A 26,646-nucleotide genomic window follows, 5' to 3' on the forward strand; every position below is an offset into this window, starting at 1 on the left:
CACGAGTGATTAGAACAGTGGTGTGGAACGTGGACCGCCTCACTTCCATCTGCAGCAGCTTACAGGTACTTACAGGTGTTAAGTCTGCTAATGTTTCCAGGCCAGTGAGCAGCAGTCCACCTGGACCTTTGCAGCGAGCATAAGGAGGGCAGAACATCTGACATAGCCACAAGAATATGCTTGACACAGAGGGAAGACAGCACACCCACGCATTAAGTTATGTATCTGCTGTGAAGCCTACAGGGATCTTGTTCCAGTACAGTAAAAGCCCGAGTCTCTGTGTCTCTACCCACAGCTCCTCTCTGCATCATAAAAAAGCTCCCCTCTCCAAATAGACAATAAAGCCCAGCTAGAAGCCCCCGGACACGGCACCGTTCACACTTTAAAATAACCAGCAAAGAGCTATTTAAACAGGACCAGGTTACAGCCTCGTCATAAAACAAATACACACAGGAATAATTCTATCGAAACAGCAACCTGGCAAGAAAAAACACACAAACACACACCTCAATGGGGGGTACCGGGACGCTATGATGAAGATTTGTTGTGGTGTTGAGGGGTGGTGTTTGGAAATGGTGGGAGGAAAAAGGAAAAAGAGGGAGGAAGAAAAACAGGTCCCACAGAGCTACCGTGCAGGCGCCAGCAAAGACAGCAAGGGTGGAAACGAGTGGAGGGGGAGAGGGGAGGTGGACGGGGGTGGTGAGGGGGTGGTAGTGGGGGGAGACCCTGGTGAAACTCTCAACAGATGCGTGAAGCCCTTGTCAGCATTCCTGCTAGGTAACGCAAGGTCAGGAGCAAGCAGGAAGACAATATGAGGACTATTTGGGCTCCCTGAGTGCCAGATGTGTTTTAATAAGACGGCTGCCCTCCAAGCTAATAAGGTCAGCCTCTGGCTCCAGCCAGACGAGCAAACAAGTAGACTCTTGGCAGGAATTCAGCTTCAGCTTGGCACAACCTCCCTCCCTGCTTCCTGCCTCGGTCTCTCGCTCACTCTCTCCCTCACACACACACACCCACACACACACACACACACACACACACACACACACACACACACACACACACACACAATCACGGCGAGATCGGGGCAGGCAGACTCATTCTTTCTGTGCGTGTGCGTATGACTCACCCCATCTCATACACCCGCCTTTTATTAGACACTTCCCTTTCTCTACAAGGGGAGAGGGAGAACTACTGCCTAAAACTGGAACCTTTGAGAACATCTGTGCATGGATCATGCACTAATATGCACAATATCCACAAACATGCAAATGTATATATATATATATATATATATATATATTCATATATATTTATATATATATACATATACACACACACAAATATAAATGCAGATCGCTAACAACAATCTTTTGCCTAAGAAGACGAAGAAGAGCAAAAGCAGAGAGATCAGGTGAGAAAAGGACGATTGTTGGCAGCTTGGGTTGGGGTTCTGTTCCCACCAGCTCTCTGCCAGTTGCTCACTGGGTACAAACAGAAAGTCATTTCTAAGCGAGTCCAACTTCGTCTGGCATTTAAACGTATTTAATTGTCCAGCAAAATTTTTGAGAGCTAGTGATCCAAAAGTAACTAGATTGGCATTCAGCTGAGCGCCTTTATCCGCCAAGGCCCAACAGTCCCCTTTAATTCAATCAAGCCTTATCCGAAATCAAACTGTCACCATAATTCACAGGGCAGAGGCCCCTGTGGAAATGTTTAATAGAGGTGGAAGTAGATTTTTATTTCTATACACACCAATGGCACAAACTGACTTCTGTAATCACACTCAGTTTTATTTGCAGAGAAATGAAAGAAAATACTCAAAAATGCTCCAAGATCGCATAATATTTAAAAATGAACACAAAATCTGAATGTGTGCCAAAAGTTTGAAGTAGCAATTGTGGGGTCCACAAGTTTCACGGAAATCCATCCAGACATTTTCGCATCATCCTGCTGTTAAACAAACTGACACAGCTGATGTCGCAAGCTAAGAGCAAACCGATGAAAACACACACACACACACACACACACACACACACACACACACACACACACACACACACACACACACACACACACACACACACACACACACACACACACACAACACCAACACTTTACTGAATTCTATTTCAGAAACTTTGCTATTGTGAGCACAACAACTGGAAATGCTGTAAATGTAAACACTACACACCATTATGATTATTTTGCCAATGCACTGTGCATCTAGGAGTGCTCTTATCCATTTTACTGTGATAGATATAACGCTGGACAGAAGACCATCATCCATCAAGGGGGTTAGAAAAGGTTTCTGTTCCAGAGGTTGGACCTTCCTGCCTTCATGACAGCAGACAGGGAACATTTGGCTAAGTGTAATCTGAGACGAAGTCGTCACAGTAAACTCCAGGTCGCAAGGTCAACGGGCCTTATCTCAGCAGTAGGCCCCAGTTTTTCTCTGTCACACACACACACATGCTCATCTACAAATGTGTCTGTGTTCCCACGGTTGCAGCAGGTCTATGGGTTAATGTATAGCAGCTTGTTGAGTGGGACTGCAAGCCAGTTAAATAACCTATCACAGAGATCCAGAACCACAGACGTCCACGCGATCTAAGGCCGCTGACAGGCTCAGTTGTGCTCCATCAAAGCAGCTCAGACTCCAGGCGTACTAATCCAGCCAAGCACATATTTTTAAAAAAGCATTTAATGTACAATGACAGATGCTCACACTCAAGATGCACAGATCGCTCTCACATGTGCAAATAAACAATAGAGCTCACACTGCCTGTCTTTCTCATACAACTGTAAAACCCTGAACATCTCTGACACCTGTGAGGCTGTGCAGCCTGGGACACGGTCCAAAGCCTATCGGGCCGACAGTGAAGACACATGTTCCATATTGACGTCAAACAACATCTGATCTCTGCTCAGCCAGCGTCAGTGTGTCTGAGGCTCTAGTTTGTTGAAATTGCTGTGCTTCCCGCTCTGCTCATGCAAACCAACAGGTGGACAAAGGCTGGCTCACCAAACCCCATCTGTCCTGGACCAAACACAAAGTGTTTTCAAGCATGTGGGAGAGTGCAGACATGGGTAATAAGGCATCAATATAATTCACAGAACCATTTTTTAAAGTTGTTTTTTTTTTTTTTTTTGCAGTTTGTCAAACTGTATTCATTGATCTGCAGTGGACTGAATTTGAAACAGATTGGATTCGAGATGAGATATGTGATATGGATGTTTTAATAAAAAAATAAACACGTGTGGTTGGAGAAAAAAAAACTTTTAACACATGCTCAACTCTATTTGAAAACATACAGATGTGTCATGAAGACACCCTGCGGTAAATTCAAGTGAGGAATGGCTTTTGGTTTTTTATGTATTGTAATCTAATTATAATCTGATTTCAAAGGATTTTAATTATCATTGAAATAAAAGCACGAGGGCACCGCTGAAATAACTCCATTAAAAAAAAACCTGCTTGTTTGAAAATTAACAACTGCAGTACATTCTGAGTTACAGGCATTAGCAGTCTGGCTAATACGATAAGAGGTAAATTATTGACTCTGAATAGCTCACAGCCCAGGTGGGTGGGTGAATGGATGGATGAGTGTATGCATGTATATATGTAGCAATTACAAAGCTTCATTACCTTCATTATAAAACATGAAAGTAAAGCACACGCACACACACACACACACACACACACACACACACACACACACACACACACACACACTTAAGGTAATATGTCTGGAAGAGTCAACTGAGTGTAAATAAATATTCATTAGTGCGCTCCTGTGTTAGTGACCTTTGACCAACTCACTTCCTCAGTCTGAGGATATTAAGGAGCAGAGCTGCAGGCGGATCACGAGTCCAACGAGGAGTCCTCTATTCTTTGCTTGTCTGATTGATGTTCAACTCATGTGTATATTTGTGTGTGTGTGTGTGTGTGTGTGTGTGTGTGTGTGTGTGTGTGTGTGTGTGTGTGTGTGTGTGTGTGTGTGTGTGTGTGTGTGTGCAGGGACAGAAAGGTTAGGAATAAAGAGTGTTGTACAGAGCTGTTTCTATGGAAGCAGCCCAACAGTGGGATGCAACAGCAGCTGGCTTTTTTGTTGTTGTTGTTGTTGTTGTTGTTGTTGTTGTTTTTGGTTTGTTTGTTTGTTGTTGATTTGATTTGTGTTAGTGGTAATTTGAGGACAATCACAAGTCGGAGTGAAACGTAAATATGTGCAGCAGCTACACTGCAGACATGTTTAATGCGTTGTTCTTACTAGTACAGGTAATAGGAAACAAGAAACCAAAGCTGTCTTTTGATTCATGGATACAATGCCAATTATAATTTTATTTTTATTTTTCTGGAAATACGTGCAAAAAGTTCAGAGAGTGAAAGCTTGATTACTGGAAATGATGTGACAATCATTCATTAGTCATACTGGAAAAGTCCAGGAATAATGCTTTTTCTGTCGTCTTAAGGCTTCGTACTTCAAGTGCACATGTAAAATGTAAAATGATAAAACTCACAATAGTCAGTGTAAGCAGCTGTTATTCCAGGAACTATAGGAGTGACTTATGCTGCTTCAGAGGAAATGAGGTTCTCTGCCAAAGTACAATGGCCCTGACAGCCTCCACAGAGTCAGTCGCACATGCATACACACATTACTCACACTCGAACACACAGAAACACAAGAATGTCCTCTCCCTGTATGATTATTTATGTTTGGGTTTAGTGGCCGAATGACTTGGTCCACATTGGCGATCTTCTATGAGTGTTACTGCCTGGCCAAAACCCTGGAATCCAACACGTGAAAATGAAACAAACCACAGCAGAAAGACGGAACGAGGATCTGACAAAAGTGTCACTGAAAGAAAACCTGGTTGATGTGAGGATGTGTGGACTGAAGGGCAGAAAATAATTTAGAGAGGAGTATAAAAATCACTAACTCACCTAAGTTTGTCTTAAATGATCTTTAATTGCTCCTTATCCAATCAAATTGTATTCACTTTGGTACAAACATATTACAGGACATTACAGGGAGGACAACAATAAGAAAATAATTCCAGGTATCCCAAAGCTACATCTTGGATCCTGGGGGTGATTCCCACATCAACTGATGCTGTCAAGATGACTACACTTTTCTCAGATCTTGCTTGAGCTAAATTAAATAATACCACATAATCCAATGAACCTGGAAACCTACTTCTGGATTTTGGAATCCTTTGTTCATCATGAGTATTTTAGGAGTTTTCAGAAGGAGTAAATTTCCATAAATTTGCTAATTCTGAAAATACAAATCTAAAGTCTGATGTGGATCCGATTGATCACAGTAGTGGAATATCCTGGCTATTTTGAGTTTAGTCAGCCTTCATCACACTTATTTGTGTGTCTTTAATGACATTCCCCAAATACAAAAGATGATCAAAAGGTGCTATATTTCAGCGATGGCAAAAGTAAAAAAAGTTATTCATACCTGGTTTGATCTCATAAAGTAGCTAACTTCTCTTTAGCTAACATTCCAATCCAACTCCAAATATAAAATACCTCGGAAAGTTTTTGAGATGTGAACAAACATAGACAATCAAACAATAAACTTTCTCTGCTCTTACGAGTGCTACTTCATCTTATTCAGACTTTTTATAACCTTTAATATTTGCTGAAGAACTACTTGTCTGGAAAGGAAATATAAAAAAAATAAGGATAAAGGATGAAGGACCGGGAGGGAGATAAGGTTGAAAAGGCAGAGCTGATGTGTGGAGAGGGAGGTCAGGTGTTATCACACTGGGTGACCTGAAGCCGTGTGACAGGACTTGTCGTCACCTTTTGCAAACAGGGAACAGCGTGACGGGAGAAAAGACAAAGCACTAACATCAAAACGGGACTGAACTCATAAATAATGTTTTTGCATGCAAATCACAAAGTAGTGCATATGGTCCTCTGGATGTGTTCAGGCACATTCCTGTTTCTTTCTACTTTGTAGTGTGAGAGACAAATTACCGGCCCAGTGGTTGTGTTCAGAAGACCCCGATCAGAATGGGTACCTCTGGGGTCTCTAATGCCCCCCTCCAGAGGTGTGAGATCATGTCTACACCAGGGATGTTGTTGACAGAATAGAGAAATGTGTGTGTGCAACTGTGAGTGTGCGCATATGTATGTAAGCATGCATGTGAAGCAGATGGGACGAAAGAAAGAAATTAGAGAGGGGTAAAAGGAGAGTAGCGACAGAAAGTCTGCAACAGCATGTGTGTGTCTGCATGTGTGTTGGACTGAGGGGGCTGTGAGGGGTTAGGGGGAGACAGTAGGGAAGGAGAGGGGGAGTAGTGTGGTTAGGCATCCAGAGTCAGTGAACATTTTTCTGGCAGGCCCTCTCTGTGCTCCTGGCTGCTTTCCCGGCTCTGAAGCAAACTTAAACAAACTCCTGTTGCAGCCATCTGCTGGGCCCGCGGGATAAATCACAGCACCGCTCCGCTCTGTACTGCTCAGCCGCACCACTATCAGGTTACTGTGTTAGTGGCCTCACACACACACACGCACACACACACACACACACACACACACACACACACACACACATACACACACACAGCTACGCGTCAGCCTGGAGCCAAGGCCTGCCGTGGGGCTCACACCACCAGGAAGGCCAGCAACATGTGGCCCTGCTAATACCACAGGGAGAGATGAAGAGGAGGGGGTGAGGGGGTGAGGGGGTGAGGCGGTAAGGGAGGGGGGGGGGGGTGAGGAACACAGTGGAGAAAGGTGTAAAAGAGGGGAAAGGGTGGAAGGGTGCAAAGAAATTTAAAAAAAAAAGAGGACTGAGATGATGGGGGTGGGTCGAGGATGGGGGGGTGGACACAACATATAGCTAGGAGAAGGAGAAAGAGACTAGAAGTGAGAGGACAAGACCTCTGACACGTAACTCAAGCCAAATGCTATTTTTAGAGACCTCTGTGTAGGAGAGGAACATGAAAACCATCTAGAACGCTCCTGCCTCCAAACGCGTTTCACGAGGACGGATCTACGCGTCGAGGACCTGCGAGGCTTTACGATCAGTTTTACGTGGAATGATCTCCTAACCTTAAACTGTTGCAGCAAATAAAAGTTGATACAACACCAAGTTATCTCCATGTACAGTAATTGTGTGGCCTAAAACCATTAAATGCTCTCAGGTGGCTAACCGCTCTGGCTATTTCACTGTGGCCATGAGACCGTGTGCTGCACATTAACTGTGATGAGCACATTGCACACTTTTGCCTATGTGGGAAGTGCCACTGACCAAGTTGGCAAGTTATATGTCAGCAGACTGCTGGGATTAACACATTAAATGATGTTGGACGTGAAGTAGTCGTGGAGTCAATCGGTTTTAACAAATAACTAGAATAACAATTCAAAGGTGTGACTAGAATGCATATCAGATCACATGTAACAGATCAATAATGACAGACCTCATATAGTAAAATGTCAGAATAAAAAAAAAAACACACAATGTGAGAGTCACTTTAAGCTGAAGTTTGCATTTTAGCACACAGGGCTAGCGTATAGCCCGTGAACTTCGTTCCTCCAAAGACCACCGTCTCTTTCCTCAGTTGTCCCGGAGCTGGCAGGGCAAGCTGAGTATCTGATAGACCAGGTGGCTGGACGGGCTGCATGGAGGCGTGGGTGGGGGGAGGTCAGGGCCGGGACTTGGGATGCTGTCAGGAGGAGGAGGAGGAGGTGATTCAGGGGAGGAAATGTCTTCTTCAGCCAAAATAAGCTCCCTAAAGATCACCAGCAATGATAATCACAACGTCTCGTTTTGGTTGGCTGACAGAAAGAGGTTGAAAATATCCACCGGCTGTTTGCTGGAGAGGGTGTGTCGTGTATTATTAGTCCACTACAGGGAGCTATTTTAGCTCCAGCTGACACATCCAGTCGTCTTGACAGCACAGTGAGAGTGAGTCCCTCGCTTCACCCCATCATCAGAAAAGAGGGTGAACACGAGGGCAGGAGGAAGACGACGTATAAAAGTAAGAAACAAAGTGTCGAATGAAGAGAATGAAGAGTTTGTTTGCACAGACCATCAGCTTTACTTGGGAGGTCTGAAGGAGAAATGACTGATGAGTAGGACTTCATAGAACTAAACAATATCCTGTCAACAGAAAGCATACGGTACATGTTAAATGTCTGGCAAGGAAATAGGTTGCTATTAGCTACTGTGCTGCCACGCAATTCAGATGTGTCCAGGTGCAGAAAGAGACACACACACACACACACACACACACACACATGCACATACACAGCTGTGGCACAATCCAGCTGCATTTGCCTGCACGAGAGCAAACACCTGCTAGTGTTCTCGACCACCTGGCACACACATGAGTGCATGGACACACACATTCACACACACTTGCAGCTGCTCGTATGCAAATGATGACAAAAGATTGCATACTGCACGTGGGTATGGAAGTGCACGTCTGCAAATGCATGCATTAATATGTGACGGAGGGTGAATATGTTTTATGGCCAGAAGGCAGCTGGCAGAGAAAACTGAGCCACAGTTACGTTACACTCTGTCCTCTATAATTACCAAAAGCCAAACCAGGTTCACTACTGTAAAACCCAGACTCCAGGAGTGAGATTTACTACACCTCCACTCTCTGGCCTCCTGCCATCCCATGCCAGGCTCCGATGTGGCAACAGAAGAATTTACTACACAGCGTTACATGTCCAGTACAGAAAATGTCTGTGAGAAACCTCAGGGTGTAAACATTAGAACTAGAGTAAAAAGAAAATATTTACCTTCTGCAAAGAAGATGCTGAAAGCCTCTGTTTTATCTAGTTAAGAGGGGGGTTTTGTCAAGTTACAAAAAATCCTACAGGAAAGTAAGGCTGTAAGTAAGACTGAGAAAGTAACACAAAAAAACTAGCATTTCTCTGATGAAATACAAAATACACATTTTTCATAGAACCTTCCACTGACGCAAAACACATTATTGTTTCAGTGATATTCAAATTTTTCTTTACAAAGGAGGTGAAAGACTTTCACTCGTTGTCTTTTTTTCTTTTTGCTTGAAAAAGAGACTTTGAATAATTTTTTTCGAGTCAGGAAGGAAAAATCCCTTAGATTTTGGCTGAATTATAGGAGCAAGAACAATTTTTTTGGTTTTAACTTCAGGGATAGGTCTTTTATGTCTTTTATGTTTGGATAAACACAACATGATGACATCCTAAAAATTACTGGCATACATCATCTGGAATCACAGATTAGACAATCCCTCACACAGAATTCTCTACACAGACTCATCACTTAACTGAATGTTTAGCTAATATTGTGCTGATTGTGCTTCATTGGCAAAACTGCCTGACCCAAAAAACCTTGAAAACTGCAAGTAGTGATTCTAAAATCATATTTGACAGTCAAATTATCATGAGGCTTTTGCTTTTAGGACGCATAATGTTACGGGGGAAACAAATCTGCTGTGACTTGTAGTCTAGACTCATAAACTATTTCTATCTTGACCGTGTGTTGATCTGTATCTTTTCTTCTTTTTCAGGATATAATTATTGAAAGTGCTGTTGCCAGACAAAAATTCAAATCTTTACATGTTTAAAAATATCTTTTAAAAAACCTGTGAGGAAAACACTATGTCCACACAACTCTTCTTCATGGGTAGTTTGTGTGCTAAATATGGGTCGGTTTCTAAACTGCAAAAGTCTGGGGCTGTCTTGTAATGCAAAGTTACTCGACCAAGAGGGGATGGGGGAGGGAAATGGGTAGAGCAGGAAAAGGAAACATCTAGTGAACTCTATATCTGTGCAGTGCATACCCTAATACTTACAAGAGAGAGCCGCAGATCACAGTAAGGTTTATTAGAGAAAGCAAAATAAGAATTGGTATAACGAACTGGTAACACAAGCACAGGTTGCAAACTCTTCATCATCAAAATATTGATAAGCTCCTGGACAAATGTTGCTTCTATTGTTGTTTATGTGAGATTACTTCTTTGTAGTATAGCTGTCATTTTTGAATGATTGGTAGTAAATTGAACCAGTGAGGACAGGAAGGGCGGTCTCGTCATGAATGTAGCACAGGGAACGAAGGACTCAAATGCACAATAGAGACCAGTGGAAAATCCAAAATGCAGGTTTAATTCTAAGCAGAAGTCAGTACACAGGAAAGAAGTCAAAACCAGGCAGAGGTGTCAAAAACGTCAGGCAAAAGGCAAGGTCACAAAACAGGCAAGGATCATACACTCAAAGACAATGATGAGACCAAAGGCGCCAATGAACTGGCAACACATAGGGGGGATATAAAGAGAATAATGGGAAGTCATTGGCCACAGGTGCAGGAAACACAATCAGGGACCAGGTGGACACAGACGAGGATGGGCGGGACAGGAACAGGAAGTGAAACATAACAGGTCTACAACGTGAAAAAAGCCTACATTTCAAATGTTTTTGTTATGGCAGACAGGGATTGTCATGTGTGCATTCAAATACAACAACTTGCAAATTCAACGGTACAGTCTTCGATAAGGATGGGTTTTCCAAAAAAAAGAAAAAAAAGAAACAAGTTTCTCACAATCTCTTCAAACTCAAGTAAAGGTTAACACAAACACACCACATACACGCACTGAATAAATCTATGGCTAGGCCTGTAAGTCTGAAAATATAGCAAGGCATGAAAGTTAAAAGCTTAGTATCCTTCTCAGAACTTTGAGTTCAGAGAGTTTGGCTAACTCTGCAGAGGAATTGTTTTCACTGCTGGTATGCTCAGAAATGTTAAGTGTAATGATGTGTCCAGATTCACAGAGGGTGTTTTCTTACATTTCCTGTTCTGTTTTGACTTCCCACATTAATGACAATTAGTGGTGTCGAGGAGACGTATTGATATGACAATCCAGACATTCAAGGCCAGGTGAATAGTTCATAGTTCACAGCAGGGTTCGTAGTTTCATGGTTACACTGTCATCTTCGCTATCATTTCACCTTGTCTATTCAGGTGGTTGTGGGCAAACATTTTTATTGAAGGACACTGCCAGGTGAAACTGATAAAATATCAATAAGAGGCCTTGAAATTAACTTTTTTCCTTGGTAGCGCTGGTGCTCCCAAATTTAGAAGTTAGTAGCACCAGCAAAGACTTTAGGAGCACCTACCCAAAAGCAAGGCGTTCAGACAATATATGTAACATGGCATGTATTTTATTCACAGAACCGTCAACACTTTTGTAAACATGTTTGTAACATTAGTTGGGTCTCCTGGCTCTCAGTCCCTCTCTCATCCACCTTTTCACTGAAGGCCCAGCAACAAAGTTCTCCTCAGGAGGACCCTCTAGACCAGGGATATTCAATTAAAAGTCACGGAGGTCCGGTTAGAAAAATTTCCTCTTAGTAAAAGGTCCGAACCCAAGTCCAGTTTGTGTCTTATAGCCGGTCCCTATGTCCACATTATCATTTATTATCAATGTTCAATGCAGGATATGTTTAAGTGAGTGCACAGCTAGCTTTTTTACCTCATCATAAATAAAAGGACCCAGGAAAATAAATTTTAAGCCTTTATGTTAGATTGAAGAACACACAAACCTCAGAATTAAAAAATAAAGTTCAAAAAGAGGTGAAAAATTATTTTTCTCGTAAATTAAAGACATCCCAGCCTAAAGAACTGAAGGCCTAGACTTCAAGTAAAAAAACATTAACATGTTCAGAAAGCATGAATAAAAACGGGCTCTTTCAGGGAAAAATGCAAACAGGACTTTCTTCTTGAGAGAAAGGGGCACGTAGCCTGCCAGTAATTTACTTGTACACAAGTAGCCTAGTACACAAGGTGACCACACACCTTGTGGTGGTGGTGGTCACCTTGTGGTGGTCTCTGTAATGTTGGTGAAAGAGACCACTGGACTTGATCAGCATCTTTTATTACTGCATGAATGTCCTCTCCCCTTGTGTGTGTTTCATAGTGATGTTATACTCAGCAAAGAGCTCCTTATCTTTGTGAAGGAACCTGACACACACACACACACACACACACACACACACACACACAATGGTGCTCTCTGAATAGCTGTATCAAGCTGTTAATATTTCTGATTTTCTGGTTGCTGTTGAAGCTGACGTTGGGAGTTTTTCCACACATCTCATCTTTCTGTTTTCCCCCAAACAAAATGTCAACAACAGCTTTTAAGCAGTTACTCACAACTGTCCCATCACTAAAAGATGTTTTATGTTGCCCCAAACTCCACCATACCTTTAGTGAACATTCGTTTGCATTTTTCTCGGTCACTTTGCCCTCAGCTCGGATTTCAGGGGATAATTCTGCGCAAAAGATCTGTGCTTTGTTTCATAGTGGCGCTTCATGTTACCACTTTTAATTCATGCTACGTGTTCAGACCATATGAGGTAAAATGGTTTTGAACTGCCTGACGGAGGAATAAACATAAATTTCATCCACTCATTGTTAACCTGAGGTTTTCCTCATTAACCTCCCTTCTTCTGTGCTCCGCTGTAGCGGTAAACTCACAGCGGTAGCGAGCTGTCTCACTTCCTGGTACGCTGACAGCACAGGGTAGACAAACAATCTGATTGGCTGAACTGAGTGGAGCTATTACCGGATTAACTGGAGGAGCAGCGCCCGCCGTCTGTAGCTTCGAACTGCAAGTAAAAATGCGCCAAGAAAATCTACTCTGGTGAATTTATCATGGAGTGGTCACGGGTCCCGACAGAACCATCACGCGGTCCGGATCCGCACCGCAGTCCGCCATTTGGTGACCCCTGCTCTATGGAGAGAGACAAAGACCACGAGAGAAGAGGAATAAAAGGCGCACCAGCTTTTTTTCCCTAGTCGCACCGGTGCTCGCAAATATATTTAATAGTCGCACTGATAAAAATTTGGGCGCATATGTGACCAAAATGGTTGCAATTTCGAGCCCAGAATAATAATCAAAAATTTTAGAAAATTATTCTGATTTTCAAAAGGTAGCACCAAAAGATAAAAGTAAACCACATGTATTTTTTTCTGAAAAAGAAATGTTTTCGTCTTTCTAGAACAACTGAAAAGAAGAGTTCCAGCCAAACAGACTCCCAAGGACAGCAGAATAATTTCACCTCATAACATGATGCCAAGTTCAAAGAGCAACCCTCTGAGAGAGAGGTCATAGGTGGGAAATACAAGAAAACAAGGTAAGAGCTCCAGCTGCACACCATGTGCTTTCAGTTATTTTTGGCCGATGAGATCTCCTCCCAGGTTGGAGCAAGGCGGAGGAGCTGGGAGGCGAGTGAGGTTGCCGAACTCCATATTAATGGGGATTATAAAGGTGGAAACTGGGCTCGCCTTATCACATATGGATAAAGTGATTGTGGCATCAGAGCACGGTCGTGACACTAACTTTGCATTTGAAATCACATCTTGTTAACTTAGTAATCAATCAATATGTACTGCATCCTGCAAAGTGGTGTCTGCACTGTCTGCTGCACATAGACAAGTAGATGTTCCTACGAGTTACAATGTGTTCTGGGTATTTTTCTAGTGTGTAACAGACAGTGATTTTACTTGCCAGGTGAAAAATGACCCGAAGACCATTTTTGTACACCATCCATTGTCTTATAGACGTTATGACCGTAACGATCTCATCTTCTAATCTGCTGCTTCTTCTTGCAATTTTTTCCACTCTGACGATCATGGGTGTTGCTGGAGCCTAACCTGGCTGACTATGGGCGTGAGGCAGTGTATGCTCTGGATTTGTTGCCGGTGCATCGCGGAGCCACATGAAAGACAAACACCACTTTTGTACCCGCTACGGGCAATTTAGAAGCAATCAGTTCACATAAGTTGCATGTTTTTGGAGGTGGGAGGAAGTTGCAGAACCCAGAGAAAACCCGCAGAAGAACATACAAGCTCCACAGACAAAGGACTTGAACCTGGAACTTTCTTGCTGTGAGGCAAGTCAGTGTCACTCCAGGAAAAAAGGTTAAAAAAAATATTTAAGGAGATTTTTCTGCTGTTACACACGGCTGGTGGGGCTTTTTTTTTTTAGCAAATGAACAATTGTTTGAAATGATATACAGTGGTACCTCTACTTACGAATGTCTCTACTTACGAAATTTTCTACTTACTAAACGCCTCAACAGGAAAACATTGCCTCTAGTTACGAAAGAAATTTCGAGTTACGAAAGGTAAAAATACTGTATGGGCTGATACTCGCAGCTCCCAAAATTTCCTGAATGCAACATTCTCACAGCTGCTCTGCCATTGGCTATTACCTAGCATCCTGGCATCCCGTTGGCTAAGAGGGACATCCTCTTAGTCAATGAGGAGGTCCCTCATTGGCTAAGCGTCCACGTCAGGATCCACGTCATTTGGCCCTCGACCCATTTCTGATAGTTTTACATAAATATATTAACTTTTAGAGTATTCGCTATTTACCCTAAGAAAGTAATGGAGAAAAGAGGAAAAGAAAAGATGAAGAAAATACTTTTTTTGTCCGTACAAACAAAGCAAGAGATAATACAAGAGCATGAAAAAGGGATGTGTTTGGTTGATCTCGCCAAAGAATATGGCCGTAATGCATCTACAATCGACACGTCATTAAAACAAAAGGAAGTTTAAGGAGTTTAAGGCATCGCGTGGGTGGTTGGAGAAGTTCAGAAGGAGGACTGGAATTCACTCTGTTGTTTGGCATCGTGAGGCAGGAGCGCATGAACCAAAGAGGGCAAAAAACAATGAGGACAGCAGTTAAAAGGTAAATGACCATTATTTTTATTCTTTACTCTATTCTTTCTTTTTTACATTATGTACAACTCTCATTTATTGTGTAATAATCTAATTGTAACATGTATTTGTTGCAAGTTTTGATGCATTTTTATGCTTTATAAAACATCTATGTCTGAATTTTGGGGGGCTTGGAATGGATTAGGGCATTTACATGGAAAATGCGTCTGTACTTACTAAATTTTCTACTTACGATATTTCTTCCAGAACCAATTAATTTCGTAAGTAGAGGTACCACTGTAAAAGCAAAAAAAAAAAAATCACATGTGGCCTGTGAATTATCATTTTATATCTGTTTATGCCTCTATTATTTAGTTTTGTTCATCAATTTACAGTATTACTACTTTTTAAGCATTGTGTAAAAGAACATATCACATATGTATTTCATTGTCAGTGATTACTTAATGTGATTGTTGTACATGATAATAAATAATTGATCGATTGATCAATTTATTCTAGTAACTATCTTTACGCCAAATACAGTCATAAACATTCAAGCACAAGGAAAAGTCATGACTGACACTAGAATGAGCTTTCAGATTGCACCTATCACAAGGAAGCCAATACTAAAAAAACTAAAGTAAATTCATAAAGTCAAACAGTTTAGCAGGTGAGTCCCTTCACACGGTCACGTCACATGATTTTGGTGAGCCCAACCATGAGAGCTGAACCCATATTGACATCCACTCTCTGGCTCTGCAGGGATAAAGGTCAGCATCTTTTCATCCTTCTGTTACAAAATAGCTTGGAAGTCTGCACCTAGATAATGCCTGAAAACCCCGACTTCCTTTTCGACATTGCTGCCTTACAATCAATGACATCAATGTGGTCTGCTTAAAAAAACACCAGCCTAAAAGCAGCTGTGCCACACTTTTAATCCCTCAATGCCACATTACACAGAGATTTGTCATTTTCTGTTCTCTTAAAGGCATTCCTTTCTGTACTGACACAGGATGTGAGGAAACTTTAACTTCTGCTTGAGTCAGTCAGTCTCTCCTTGCCTTCCTCTTGGCAAGCAGTACATTTTAACATTATGTGTCAATTAGAATCTTTGCTGGGCATATCCATCTGGAATTTCAACATGCAAACACAACCAACATAAAAAAATGTTCAAATACCAGGAAAATTACAAACATTTAAAACTCTTCTCCTGGAGTTTCATAATTGAAGCTTGTCTGATTGCTTTCAGTCTCTGCTGCGCTTTTGTTCTCTGTCTCTGCATCTACAGTAGTGTATCAAAATCAAACTGCGCAAGAACCTAATTAATAGCTGGCAAGGCCATTACTGCTATATGTTAATCTGCCAGGCTAGTGAGAGTCCTGCGCTCTGATTCCTGAATCAGCACAGAAAAATGCACATTTATTAATTAACATCGAGAGGATTGTTTTACTCAGGGTGTGGCTTCTCTCATCACCAGGAGATACAAAGAATGGACCAAAGCAAATGTAACAAGTGTCCATCCATCCATCTTCTGCCGCTTATCCATAGTCAGGTCACTGGGGCAGAAGCTTCAACAGGGAGCCCCAAACTACCCTTTCCAAGGCTACATCCATCAGCTCTGACTGGGGGATCCCAAGGTGTTCCCAGGAAAGTGTTGAGATATAATCCCTACATCTGGTCCTGGGTCTGCCCCGAGGTCTCCCCCCAAGGTCTCCTGGGGAGGCGCCCCGGAGGCATCCGCACCAGATGCCCAAGCCACCAAGCCACCTCAGCTGAATCCTTTCGACGTGAAGGAGCAGCGGCTCTACTCTGAGCCCCTCGCAAACAGCAGTGTTTCTCACTTTGTCTCTAAGGGAGACACCAGCTATCTGCCTGAGAAAGCCCATTTCTGCCGCTTGTATTCGTGATCTTGTTCTTTTGGTCATGACCCATCGCTCATGACCATTGGTGCGTACCAAGTGCACGCGAAAAAAATTTAAATGTAATCACTCATTTTTGGCACAGTTTGACAAAACCTTTTTCATATGCTAAAATTGTTTGCTCCAGCTTTGTAATAATTTCACACCATAAAGTTTGGTCACGCTTGACTTGTTAATGACAATCAACTTGTTAAACTAAACTAATCCATACATGGAGAGTAAGTGACATCTGTAAAACTACTATGTCTGGGGTAACAGGTCAGGGATCATACCAACGGTATGCCCACCATACTGAATAGAATCAGCATTCAAGATGAACATGAACTTCCTTTTTGCTGGTGTAGAATTGATGGATCATCGTTGGCTCATGTGTTTCTTGGCATGTCATTGCCTTTCTGGACTGGCCAGCCATAAGCCCCAACCTAACTTTACTGAAAACCAATGGAATTTGTTGAGAGATTGATGGCGACAGCGTGAACATCCTCCGCAGACTCAGCGGCAACTTGGAATGGATGACTTTACTTTGTGTTGACAGCATCAGGAGGTTGTGCCAGTCGACCAACAGGAGGATTACTGCTCTAATCAATGCTACGCACTTTGGTACTGTAATGTTAAATCCTCAAAATCAATTTTCCTCATAGATCATGGAATAGTTGGGAAGAAACCACCTGCTTTATGTCTTTTGTAAAAGTAAGCAAATTCTATTTGTGTCACCATAAACAATGTTACACATGGAGACTGAGGCCCCGTCCACACGATGACGGATTTTTTTGAAAACGCAACTTTTTGAAAACGCATCGAAAACGATTCGCGTCCACACGACAGCTTATTCAAAAAAAAAATCTCCGTCCACATGTAAACGCATCAGTGCATTTTCGAAGATGGCTGTAAGCATGCCAAACCATGTGGTGGCAGTACTGGGTCAAATTTTATCCAATAGGAATCCTCCGTGTTTTGTTGTCACAAAACGCCTGCAAGAATGCTGCCATCAACAAGGTTCGTACATCTATCATGTTTGTACACAAGGGCCCATAAATATGACGTCACAGTGGTTTTAGTCGCAGGCAAGACGTCAGCGTTTTTAAAAAGTTGCGGATACACCGTCCACACGACAACGCAGACCCAGCGTTTTTAAAAAAAATCCACCTAGGCCAGCATTTTCAAAAAGTTGCGTTTTCGTTCCGCATATCTGCGTTGTCGTGTGGACGGAAGGAGTAAACGCAACAAAAAAGTTGCGTTTTCAAAAAGTTCCGGCATTGTGTGAACGTGGCCTCAGCAAACCATAATGAGACATTTACACGCTTGATATTATCTGTCCATATGTAACCTTATGATTAGGTAATGCAAAACTGAGACATAAAAAAGATGAGACAAGGAATGAAACGGTGGAACACTTCCAAATCATCTGCTAAATGCAGGATCTGCTCTTTCCATTCCGATATGGGCAAGAATTTAGCACTGAGGGATACTCGCGGGAAGAGGGTGATTAAAGCTTTGAGTGCAAAATCAAAACCCGCCTCCAGCAGCTTTGAAATTAAGCCCCTTGGATGCCAGAGGATCCTCTGTGAAACGCAAGGCTGTCTTTCAGAATGCACCGCTGGGAGAGGCGCAAACCGCAGCTGGAGGAACTTTACAGGACACTTGTAAATTGAATGGTTTTGACTACACACACAGTCTTATGCACAGACACACATAAGACGGCTCATACCATATGCTAATCACTTCACATGCCTCAACATAATTTAACTACAATCCCCTTTCTGGGTAAAATAGGCTCTGTGGCCAGCATGCTGTAATATGTCATCCTGTGAAGAATGAAGAAATTGATAAAACTGAGAGGTTTTTTCCTCTGATTTCCTCTCGCTGCAATTTAAATCCTATTAACCCCCTCACCTTCTCTCAGACTCCTACTCCTCCACTTTCTTCCTCTTCTCCAAATAATTCAGTCATGATAATCTTTCTCTCCCTTCTCAACTTAACATCCACATTTGGAGTGTAATTTTGCCCTCATTCGGTCTTTCAGTACACTATAAATCTTCCCTGGCGACACTGTCAAGATGCCGACATGTTTTTCCTGCGACAACAAAAATCTCCTTTACAGGATATGTTCTCATGCTCAGGGAACAGAGTCGGTCATTTATGCCAAACACACAATTTTCACAGATGTGTACACACACACACACACACACACACACACACACACACACACAAACACACACACACACACACACACAGCTTATCAACATAGAAAACACAGCCAAAGAACACACATCTCTCTTATACACAGACACAGCGACCGAAAGATTGAACTGAGCTGCAGTAGAGGTGCAAAACTATTGACTAAATCACTGATGATTGTATGTGCCTCTTTGTAGTTTTACACTATTTACTCTTGCATGCAATTAGTCATAGCACTAATAATTAGAGATGTGTGATATTTAACAAACCAACAAATTACCGGACACTCTAATAAAATGGGTAGCAGATAAGCCAATCGCTGCAAAGAAAAAGAGGGAAAAAAACCTGCAATTCAAGTTTTTCAAATTGTTACATCTCTGTAGCACAACATGCCATTGTTGGCATGAATGTCATTTGCATATTCACCTGCATTTAGCATTATACAACGACCAACAGTTTAGCCTCTACTAACAGCAGAAGTGCAATTACAGGTTACGCACTTTCAAATGTAAGACTGTGAAATTAGTATGATCTCATTGGAATCAGCCATAAAATGTATCCATCCATCCATCCATCCATTTTCTTCTGCTGTATCCACCGAAGCGGGTCACAGGGAGCTGGAGCCCATTCCAGCTGGCATAGGGCGTGAGGCGGGGGATGCTCCGGTCACGACGCTAGTGCACCACGGAGCCACACACAAAGAGGGACAACCACGCACACACACACTCACTCCTACGGGCAATTTGGGACCGGCCAATTAACCTGAAGCGCATGTTTTTGGAGGTGGGAGAACCCGGAGAACCCGGAGAGAACCCACGCAGACACGGGGAGAGTATGCAAACTCCACATAGAGCAGAACCCGAACCCGCAACCGCCGAGTTGTGCGGCGACAGCGCTACCCACTGCACCACCATGCCGCCCCCATAAAATGTATGTAATTAATCAATAAACACTTTTATTGTTTTTTTGAAAAGTGCTCAAATTAGACTTCCTTCTTACCCATTCTAAATTTATTTCTCTCATTGCACACAGACACTTATCAGGATTTAGGTGTGTGTGCAGCTTTTTAAGCATTTTGTACATCCAACATGTCCATTTTGCAGTTTCAGTGAAGGTGAGTTCACAAAACACATTGAGATTGAACTGTATCACATCAGCAATCAGAAAAAGGATTTTCCATCTGCAATCAAGTATTAAGAACAATTTTAATGAATTTCACATTTGATTATGCATTTCATTAATTACATTAATATGCATTAAATGACTAAAAGACACGATTGAAACAGTTTTATCTTTTATACACTTTTCGGTCTAACTCAGAAGAGCTCTAGAAAATATGGGGTTGATTCAAATTTTCCACTTTAACAAAATGTTAATTTAAATTTCAGGTGTCTGTACTGCAATATGACTGTGTAAACTTAAGAAACATGCAGTACCTGTACATGCATTATGTGCACTCACAAGAGGTATTGGTGTTTTGAAATCATTCTTCTGTCCCTAGCACCGGCAAGCTGATCTCGTCCCACTGTCAGTGTGAGGACTGAGAACAAAATTCACCAACTTCACCAGTCATGAACTTCCCCAGGGTCACCAGGGTCATCAGCCACCGTCACCAGTGTCTGCACTCCATGGGAATAAAAACATTTTCTGATGCTCAGGAATGATGTTCTTAGATGTCAATCTCCCTAAGGAGTGTAAGCGCCAAAGACTATCTGAGGGACTAAAGTTCACATACAATTTGCCGAAAAAACAATCTTAGTAACTTCACCCACGTGTCCCTCATAATTCAAAATAGCCCTCCAAGTCTAGAATCACAACCATACACACCATTTGAGCATTTGGAGGCTTCTCTGCTCCATAGAAATTTATGAAGGCAAGGGAAAGACTTTATCATTTATAGATAAATTTTGAGAGAAGCATTCACATTTGTAACAGTGTGGCTGTCATTTAGCTTCAAATCAGTCAAAATCCTACAGCAAGTTTAAAGAATCAACCAAAAATCAGGAGTTTGGTTCTACTGAGAGTGCAAGTGAAAGATCTGCTGACCAGTCACCCCTCCGCAGACACCGGTTGGTGGACTATTCTTACACACCTGTCAAAGGTCAGGTCACATCCAACATACTAATTACACACGCAGCAGCAAGAGAGAACATGAGAACCACTCCACATAAATATATGTGTGTGATATACAACTGCTATTACACTGACCTGTGCCAGTATGACACCAAGGGTGAATTTGTTTGTGCTGTTATATGGTTGTTTTTTAACAGTGACTTTAACATTGACCTGAATAAGCTGGATTTTATTAAATGAAATACTAAGATCATAGAGTCGACAGACTAGAATAGAATAGAATAGAATAGAATAGAATAGAATAGAATAGAATAGAATAGAATAGAATTGAATTGAATTGAATAGAATAGACAAACTGTATGCGAACATGTGTTCCTCTGTCCACTTCACCAGGCACACACAGTGCTAAGGGGAACCAGATGGGCTCTCCCTCCTGACAGCCTAAACTCCAGTGATGACAAACCCTCTCAAGCATATAGTATGACACTAAAGGACAAAGCACCTGTTATGCTGGGGTGCTTTCACACCCCGCCTTCTGCACGGAAATGCACACTGACACTCTCTTAGCCATGAGGTCACTGGCTCATTCAGACCAAAATGGTCCGTACCACCTGTGACCCCAGCAGCCTAAAATGATATCCATGAAACCCTGCCTGTCCCCACAGTCACTCTTATCACACTCAACCAGCGATGTCCAAACCCTATCAGGGAGAAGCTGTTCTCATTGTTTATGAGCTCTTCACATTAGGTTCCTATAGGCTCAGAGATAACTGCCTCACATGCAGAAAAATAAAGACTTGATTTCTGAGGTTGTAAGTGAAACCATGAGTGTGTTACACCAATCACTTCTTAGAAGGACACACAGAAAGTGAAGCAGATACGTCAGACAGCTGGCATGAGTATGCAACACGCTGAGACTGCTGAGTGTGAATGGCATCCACAGATGTTCCTCGGATACCATGCCCGGGTGGACAGTTTTCGTTTGTATGTGTGAGCTGAGTATCTAAATGCTCCTTAGCTCTTCATCAGCACATCACCATCCATCTTTTCATCTTCTGCTATCGCTCATCTGGATAATTAGGTTTCCGCTACCAGTTTTGTTTTTTTACATCTGGGAAGGGCTTTTAAGTGTTTTGAGAGAATTAATGCTTGAGATGGAAAAGAAAAGGGCAAGAAAGTGGAAAATTACAGAATAACCTCTCACTTTGTAAGGAATCATGTAGATATACTGTTCCCTGAGTCAGCTCATGTGGACAAGCTTCATCACTTATCAAGCAGAACAACAACACAGTGTTGAATTTCAATTAAAGTAATTAACGTGATGAAATCAGCCACACTGCTATAAAGTCAGAGTCCTTCAGATTTAGAGCTGGAATGACTGTTTGAGATGAAGGGACACAGGGAACCGCACTGCCCACTCACTATTCCATTTATGGGAGATCATCCTCATCTGGTGTTTACAAGGAACAGACTAGAAAGCACTGAGAGAACAGACATCTCCGCCAGGGTCATTGTCAGTAAAAGCTAAACAATGGGAAAGCATTTCCCCAATAAAATAAAATCCTGTGAACAATTATTAACGAAGATGTGCCACTAACGAGTATGATTTTGATCCAGATCTGGATCCAGTTGCGTACAGTAGATGAAGTTAAATTGTTCTCGGACAAACTTTTTTTTTTGATTGGCTTATAACTATTTTTTAAATTATTTTGGTAAAATATCTTATAGAAATTTCCCATCTCAGAATCCACATCTGTGTCTGGATCATCCTGAAAATTTAATGAATACTTCCGTGGCCTGAGATCCACCCCTACATAAAAATTTCAAAACCTTTTGACAACTTTATCTTGGAGAAAAAGAATGTGAACACAAAACTTCCTCCAAGTCTTGCCAGAAGTAATCATCAGTGTTTAATATATACATTTATTAGTGAATTCTAATTGTAATCTATCTTTATACATCATGGGAATGCAGACTTGGTAATGTCTGAGTGTCTATTTTCATATGAACAAAAAGAATCAGACATGTTGAAAATAGGCTGTATACAGCACCTGTTTACTTTATGTTTATCTGATTATAAATACGTCCGTTATGAGCTGGTGACTCATGCAGGGTGTACCCCACCTTTGGCCTGCAGCCGGCAGGGCTGGGCTCCAGCATAGCCTGTGGCCTGTATAGTGGTTGTAGATGAGAGGAATGAATGAATGAATGAATGAATGAATGACTTTACTTTACTTTTACTTTACTTTTAGGGATTAATAAAACAATATTATAGCCAATACTATTAAAGTTTATTCTCGAAGTGGAGTTCATCTGGGTAAGAACACTTTTTTGCTTTTGTCATAAATATTGTCCTTATAAAAAAACGAAATGTTCCTCCTTAAAAATACAGTTTAAGATCTTTAGCTAGTTCAAAACAAAACAAACTTGAGCGAGACATTATCAGTTGTGCTTACTCAAATAAATACGCACTCGAACACTTGCAAAACGGCAAACACAAAACTGGCCCTGGCCTTCACATTTCCACTGTTGTTTATAGAGTTAAGTGAAAGTGCACTGATGAAAACGTTTGGCTCATCCTTGCACATCCTGCCTGACTACCACTTTCAATTTGCAACTGCAGACACCCCCCCCCCCCCACACACACACACACACACACACACACATTACTCCAGTGTATATAATTACAGAACCAACACAAGGTCATCCTAACCTGTGTTAAAAGCTGTGGGTCTCATGTAAATAACTTTGATCTTACCTTGGGTCCAGACTGAGGTGAGTCTGATTCAGGTTCTGTCTTCTCCCTGTCTGAGGCTCCATGTCCCAGCCTATCCCTGTCCTGCTGCAAGATTTGTCCCACCTGTACCATAGCTTTACATTCCACACATGAGCCAATCACCAACCTCCTCCCATCATCCACGAGGAGCGTGCGAGCGCTGCGAGGCGCGTACAGGAACATGGGCAGCCTGGCCACAGTCACAGCGCACAGCCTGCCAAGTCTGCGCTGCTCCTGCCTGCAGAAGAAACACACGAAAGCTTCACAGCTGTACTGGCGGGCCCAGGGGGAGCTGGGCGCCTGGAGGTTGGCGCCGGAGGGGACCAGGCCTTTGCTCTCATGCTGAGCCCACTGGGTGTGCAGGTCGTGGTAGCAGAGGTTACAAGCTGAAACCAGACCGGTGGCGTCGACTGGCTTGGCGCGAGGCGCAGGAGGGTGGACGGTGAGAAAGGGGAAGAAGGGCTCCTTCTCCCTGCGGCGCCCAGGTGGGTTGACCTGCAGCTGGTACTCCCCGCCTGCACAGAGCTCGACTCCACAGAGGTAACACACTGACACTGAGCTGTGAGAGGCCACACCTGTCTGGGAATGAGTTGGTCCGGAGCCCTGGACGGGCATGGCAGCGTGATACCTGATGAGGAAGGAGCTGACAGAGGTGATGAGGTCCTCACTAAGGCTGAGTCGATAAGCATTCCAGATCTCCTCCAGGATAAAATGGCAATGTCTGCAGCAGTGTACTCGGCCATTCCTCACTGCCTCGGCGTTGGGTGGACAAGGCAACATGTTGATGAAGGGAAAATACATTGCACCTCGAGATTTGCCCACACCAGCCTGAGCATATGCTACTCTCATATCTCCTCCATGCTCCAGACCACAAAGGAAACAGGCCTTCAGGGAGGCCCGGGGATCATTCATGCATTCCATGGATTCTAGGAGTTTCCCCTCCTGGGGATTAATCTTCGAAGGATGGAGAGAAGCAGCCCCCTTTTTGAAGGGGACTACATACAGGCGCTGCAGGACAGGTACATCGGCATGCTGGAAGCTCTGCCACTGCTGCATGAGGGAGGTGTGGCAGCTCCCACATACTAGGGTTGTACCTGCAGGATTGATGGGCATTGCACCCTGCGGAGGGGAGTGAAGCCACAAGAAAGGAAAGAAGGGCTCACCCCTTTCCCTCTCCTGTTTCTGAACACTGACTTTAAAACAGCCAGCGTGTTTTAGTCCACTGCCACAAATATAGCAAACACACTCCTCTGGACAGACATTGTGCTTCACCTGAGCCCCCTTTCTCCCCAAGAGGTCTCTATGAAGCCTATACTTGATTGTTGGAGCTGTTTTGTTACCAAATATGTCTGTGTCTTCATCATTTGTGACGTTCATCTCATCCTCCTCACAGCTGTCAGACTTATTTTCCTTGGGAGCGGTTCCAATGGATGACATGGCAGCGTTGGGGTGACCCTCGCCCCTTCCCCTGGACAGTAGCGACGCATGTCTGGATGAAGCACAGCTGCCGTCGGCTGCACGCTGAATGTGACGCGGCTCCGCATGTCTGACATTCCCCTCCTCCAACCACGGCTTGTTGCGCATGATGACCCCGTTGTCTTGCACAGGTGTATCAGAAAGAGGACTGTCATAGCAGCGCGGAGGAAATCTATCCAGGGTCTTTGATTCTGTTGATTGACAGACATTATTGATGATTTTAGCACCGCGCCTCGGTGGCAGAACGCGCTCCGTTTCTGGAGATCCCTGCGCCCCGTAAACACCCACCGGGTAGCGGATCACCCGCTGGGAATCCGGGCTGTGTTTGACAGTGATGACAGTGTTTTTCCTGCTGTTGTCTCTTGGAGATTTGCCAGAAGCTCTCGGGCACTTGTCTTTGCCCACACTGGCTCTGTCGACCAAATCCATCTCCTGATCTGATATGTTCTCGTTTTCAGAGAAAGACGAGAAGTCCGACTCCGCGCCCCCGTCGTAGTTCTGACCGCCGGCACCGACCCTCCTGTCCATATCGTAGGAAATGTTCCACTCTTGTGGAACCCGGCGAGAGTCGCACTGGTACGGCCGTTTCAGCCAGTACATGCGCTTCTCGATGGGCGTCCTGCTCCTCTCGAAGGAGTTCCACTGCTCCGTCAGAAAGCAGTGGCACACGGCGCAAACCCGCGCGTATCCATCCGGGCTCAAGTCCCCCGCGCCGGGGGCTGGCTCCTGGTTCTGGAGAAACGGGAAAAACGGCGTCCTCTCTTTTTGATAAGTCACCTGTAAACTCAGCTCCTTTCCCGGCGTAACTCCGCTTCCACATATGAAACAGTGAACCAGTCCCCCGATTCCGTTGCGATCACTCCTAGAAGTGTTACCGGGCAAGGGGCTGTCCTCGCCGGGCATAGCTGCAGCCATCAGTCGGTGTTTCCGAGATAAGGGTGCCAGTTCCTTGTCACGGGGGGAGTTCATTGTTTTTCAACACCTTATACTAGACTACATGGTATTAATATCAACTGTTAAGTCATTCTCGTGGCGCACGCTTATCTACAGGTCAGGAAATCATGCAACCAGCTTTAGTCTTTTACTCACTGAAGGACCAGATAGACGACAGTCCATTGAAACGCCGGCGTGCAGCGAAGACAGCAGTCCGTTAACTGTTATCTCTCACCGGCTGGGAGACATGGGCTCAGAACACCCACCAACCAGCGCCAAAAGTATGTAGTCCACATGTTTGCGCTGACAAGCCGTCGGTGATGAGACAAGAGGAACCTGGGCTGACGGGTCGCCTCTCCAGCGAAACTTTCCTGCCTGCGGTCTCCAAACTTTGGCTGCTGACTCACTCACATCGTAACGCAGCGCCATCCCCGATTCACGGGACCCGCTTCGACACCCCAAAGACTACCTCCACCCCCTGTCTGCCCCCGGTAACGTTTTTTTTTTGTGTGTGTGTGTGTGTGTGAGTGTGTGTGTGTTGTTGTTCTTGTTGTTGCACATATTGAGAACACACACTCCTGTAGTTGCTGCCCATTCGTCCAGGTACTGTTCATGC

The 26,646-nt window shown here is 43.4% G+C and overlaps 1 protein-coding gene across 2 annotated transcripts in view; it reads right to left on the reverse strand.

The window, feature by feature from the left end:
- gse1b (Gse1 coiled-coil protein b) overlaps window positions 1–26,345 on the reverse strand; it is a 168,932-nt gene extending 142,587 nt beyond the window's left edge. Inside the window, exon 1 of one of the 2 annotated variants that reach the window (XM_068318226.1) lies at window positions 26,187–26,345. In XM_068318226.1, the coding sequence (XP_068174327.1) occupies window positions 26,187–26,213 (27 nt within the window). In that variant the 5' untranslated portion in view covers window positions 26,214–26,345. Of the gene's footprint in view, window positions 1–23,603 lie in introns of both variants that reach the window. The other variant, XM_068318147.1, reaches the window with a different exon arrangement.
- Window positions 26,346–26,646: the final 301 nt, after the last annotated feature.

This window comes from Antennarius striatus, chromosome 1 (assembly GCF_040054535.1).
Source record: "Antennarius striatus isolate MH-2024 chromosome 1, ASM4005453v1, whole genome shotgun sequence".
NCBI lineage: Eukaryota > Metazoa > Chordata > Actinopteri > Lophiiformes > Antennariidae > Antennarius > Antennarius striatus.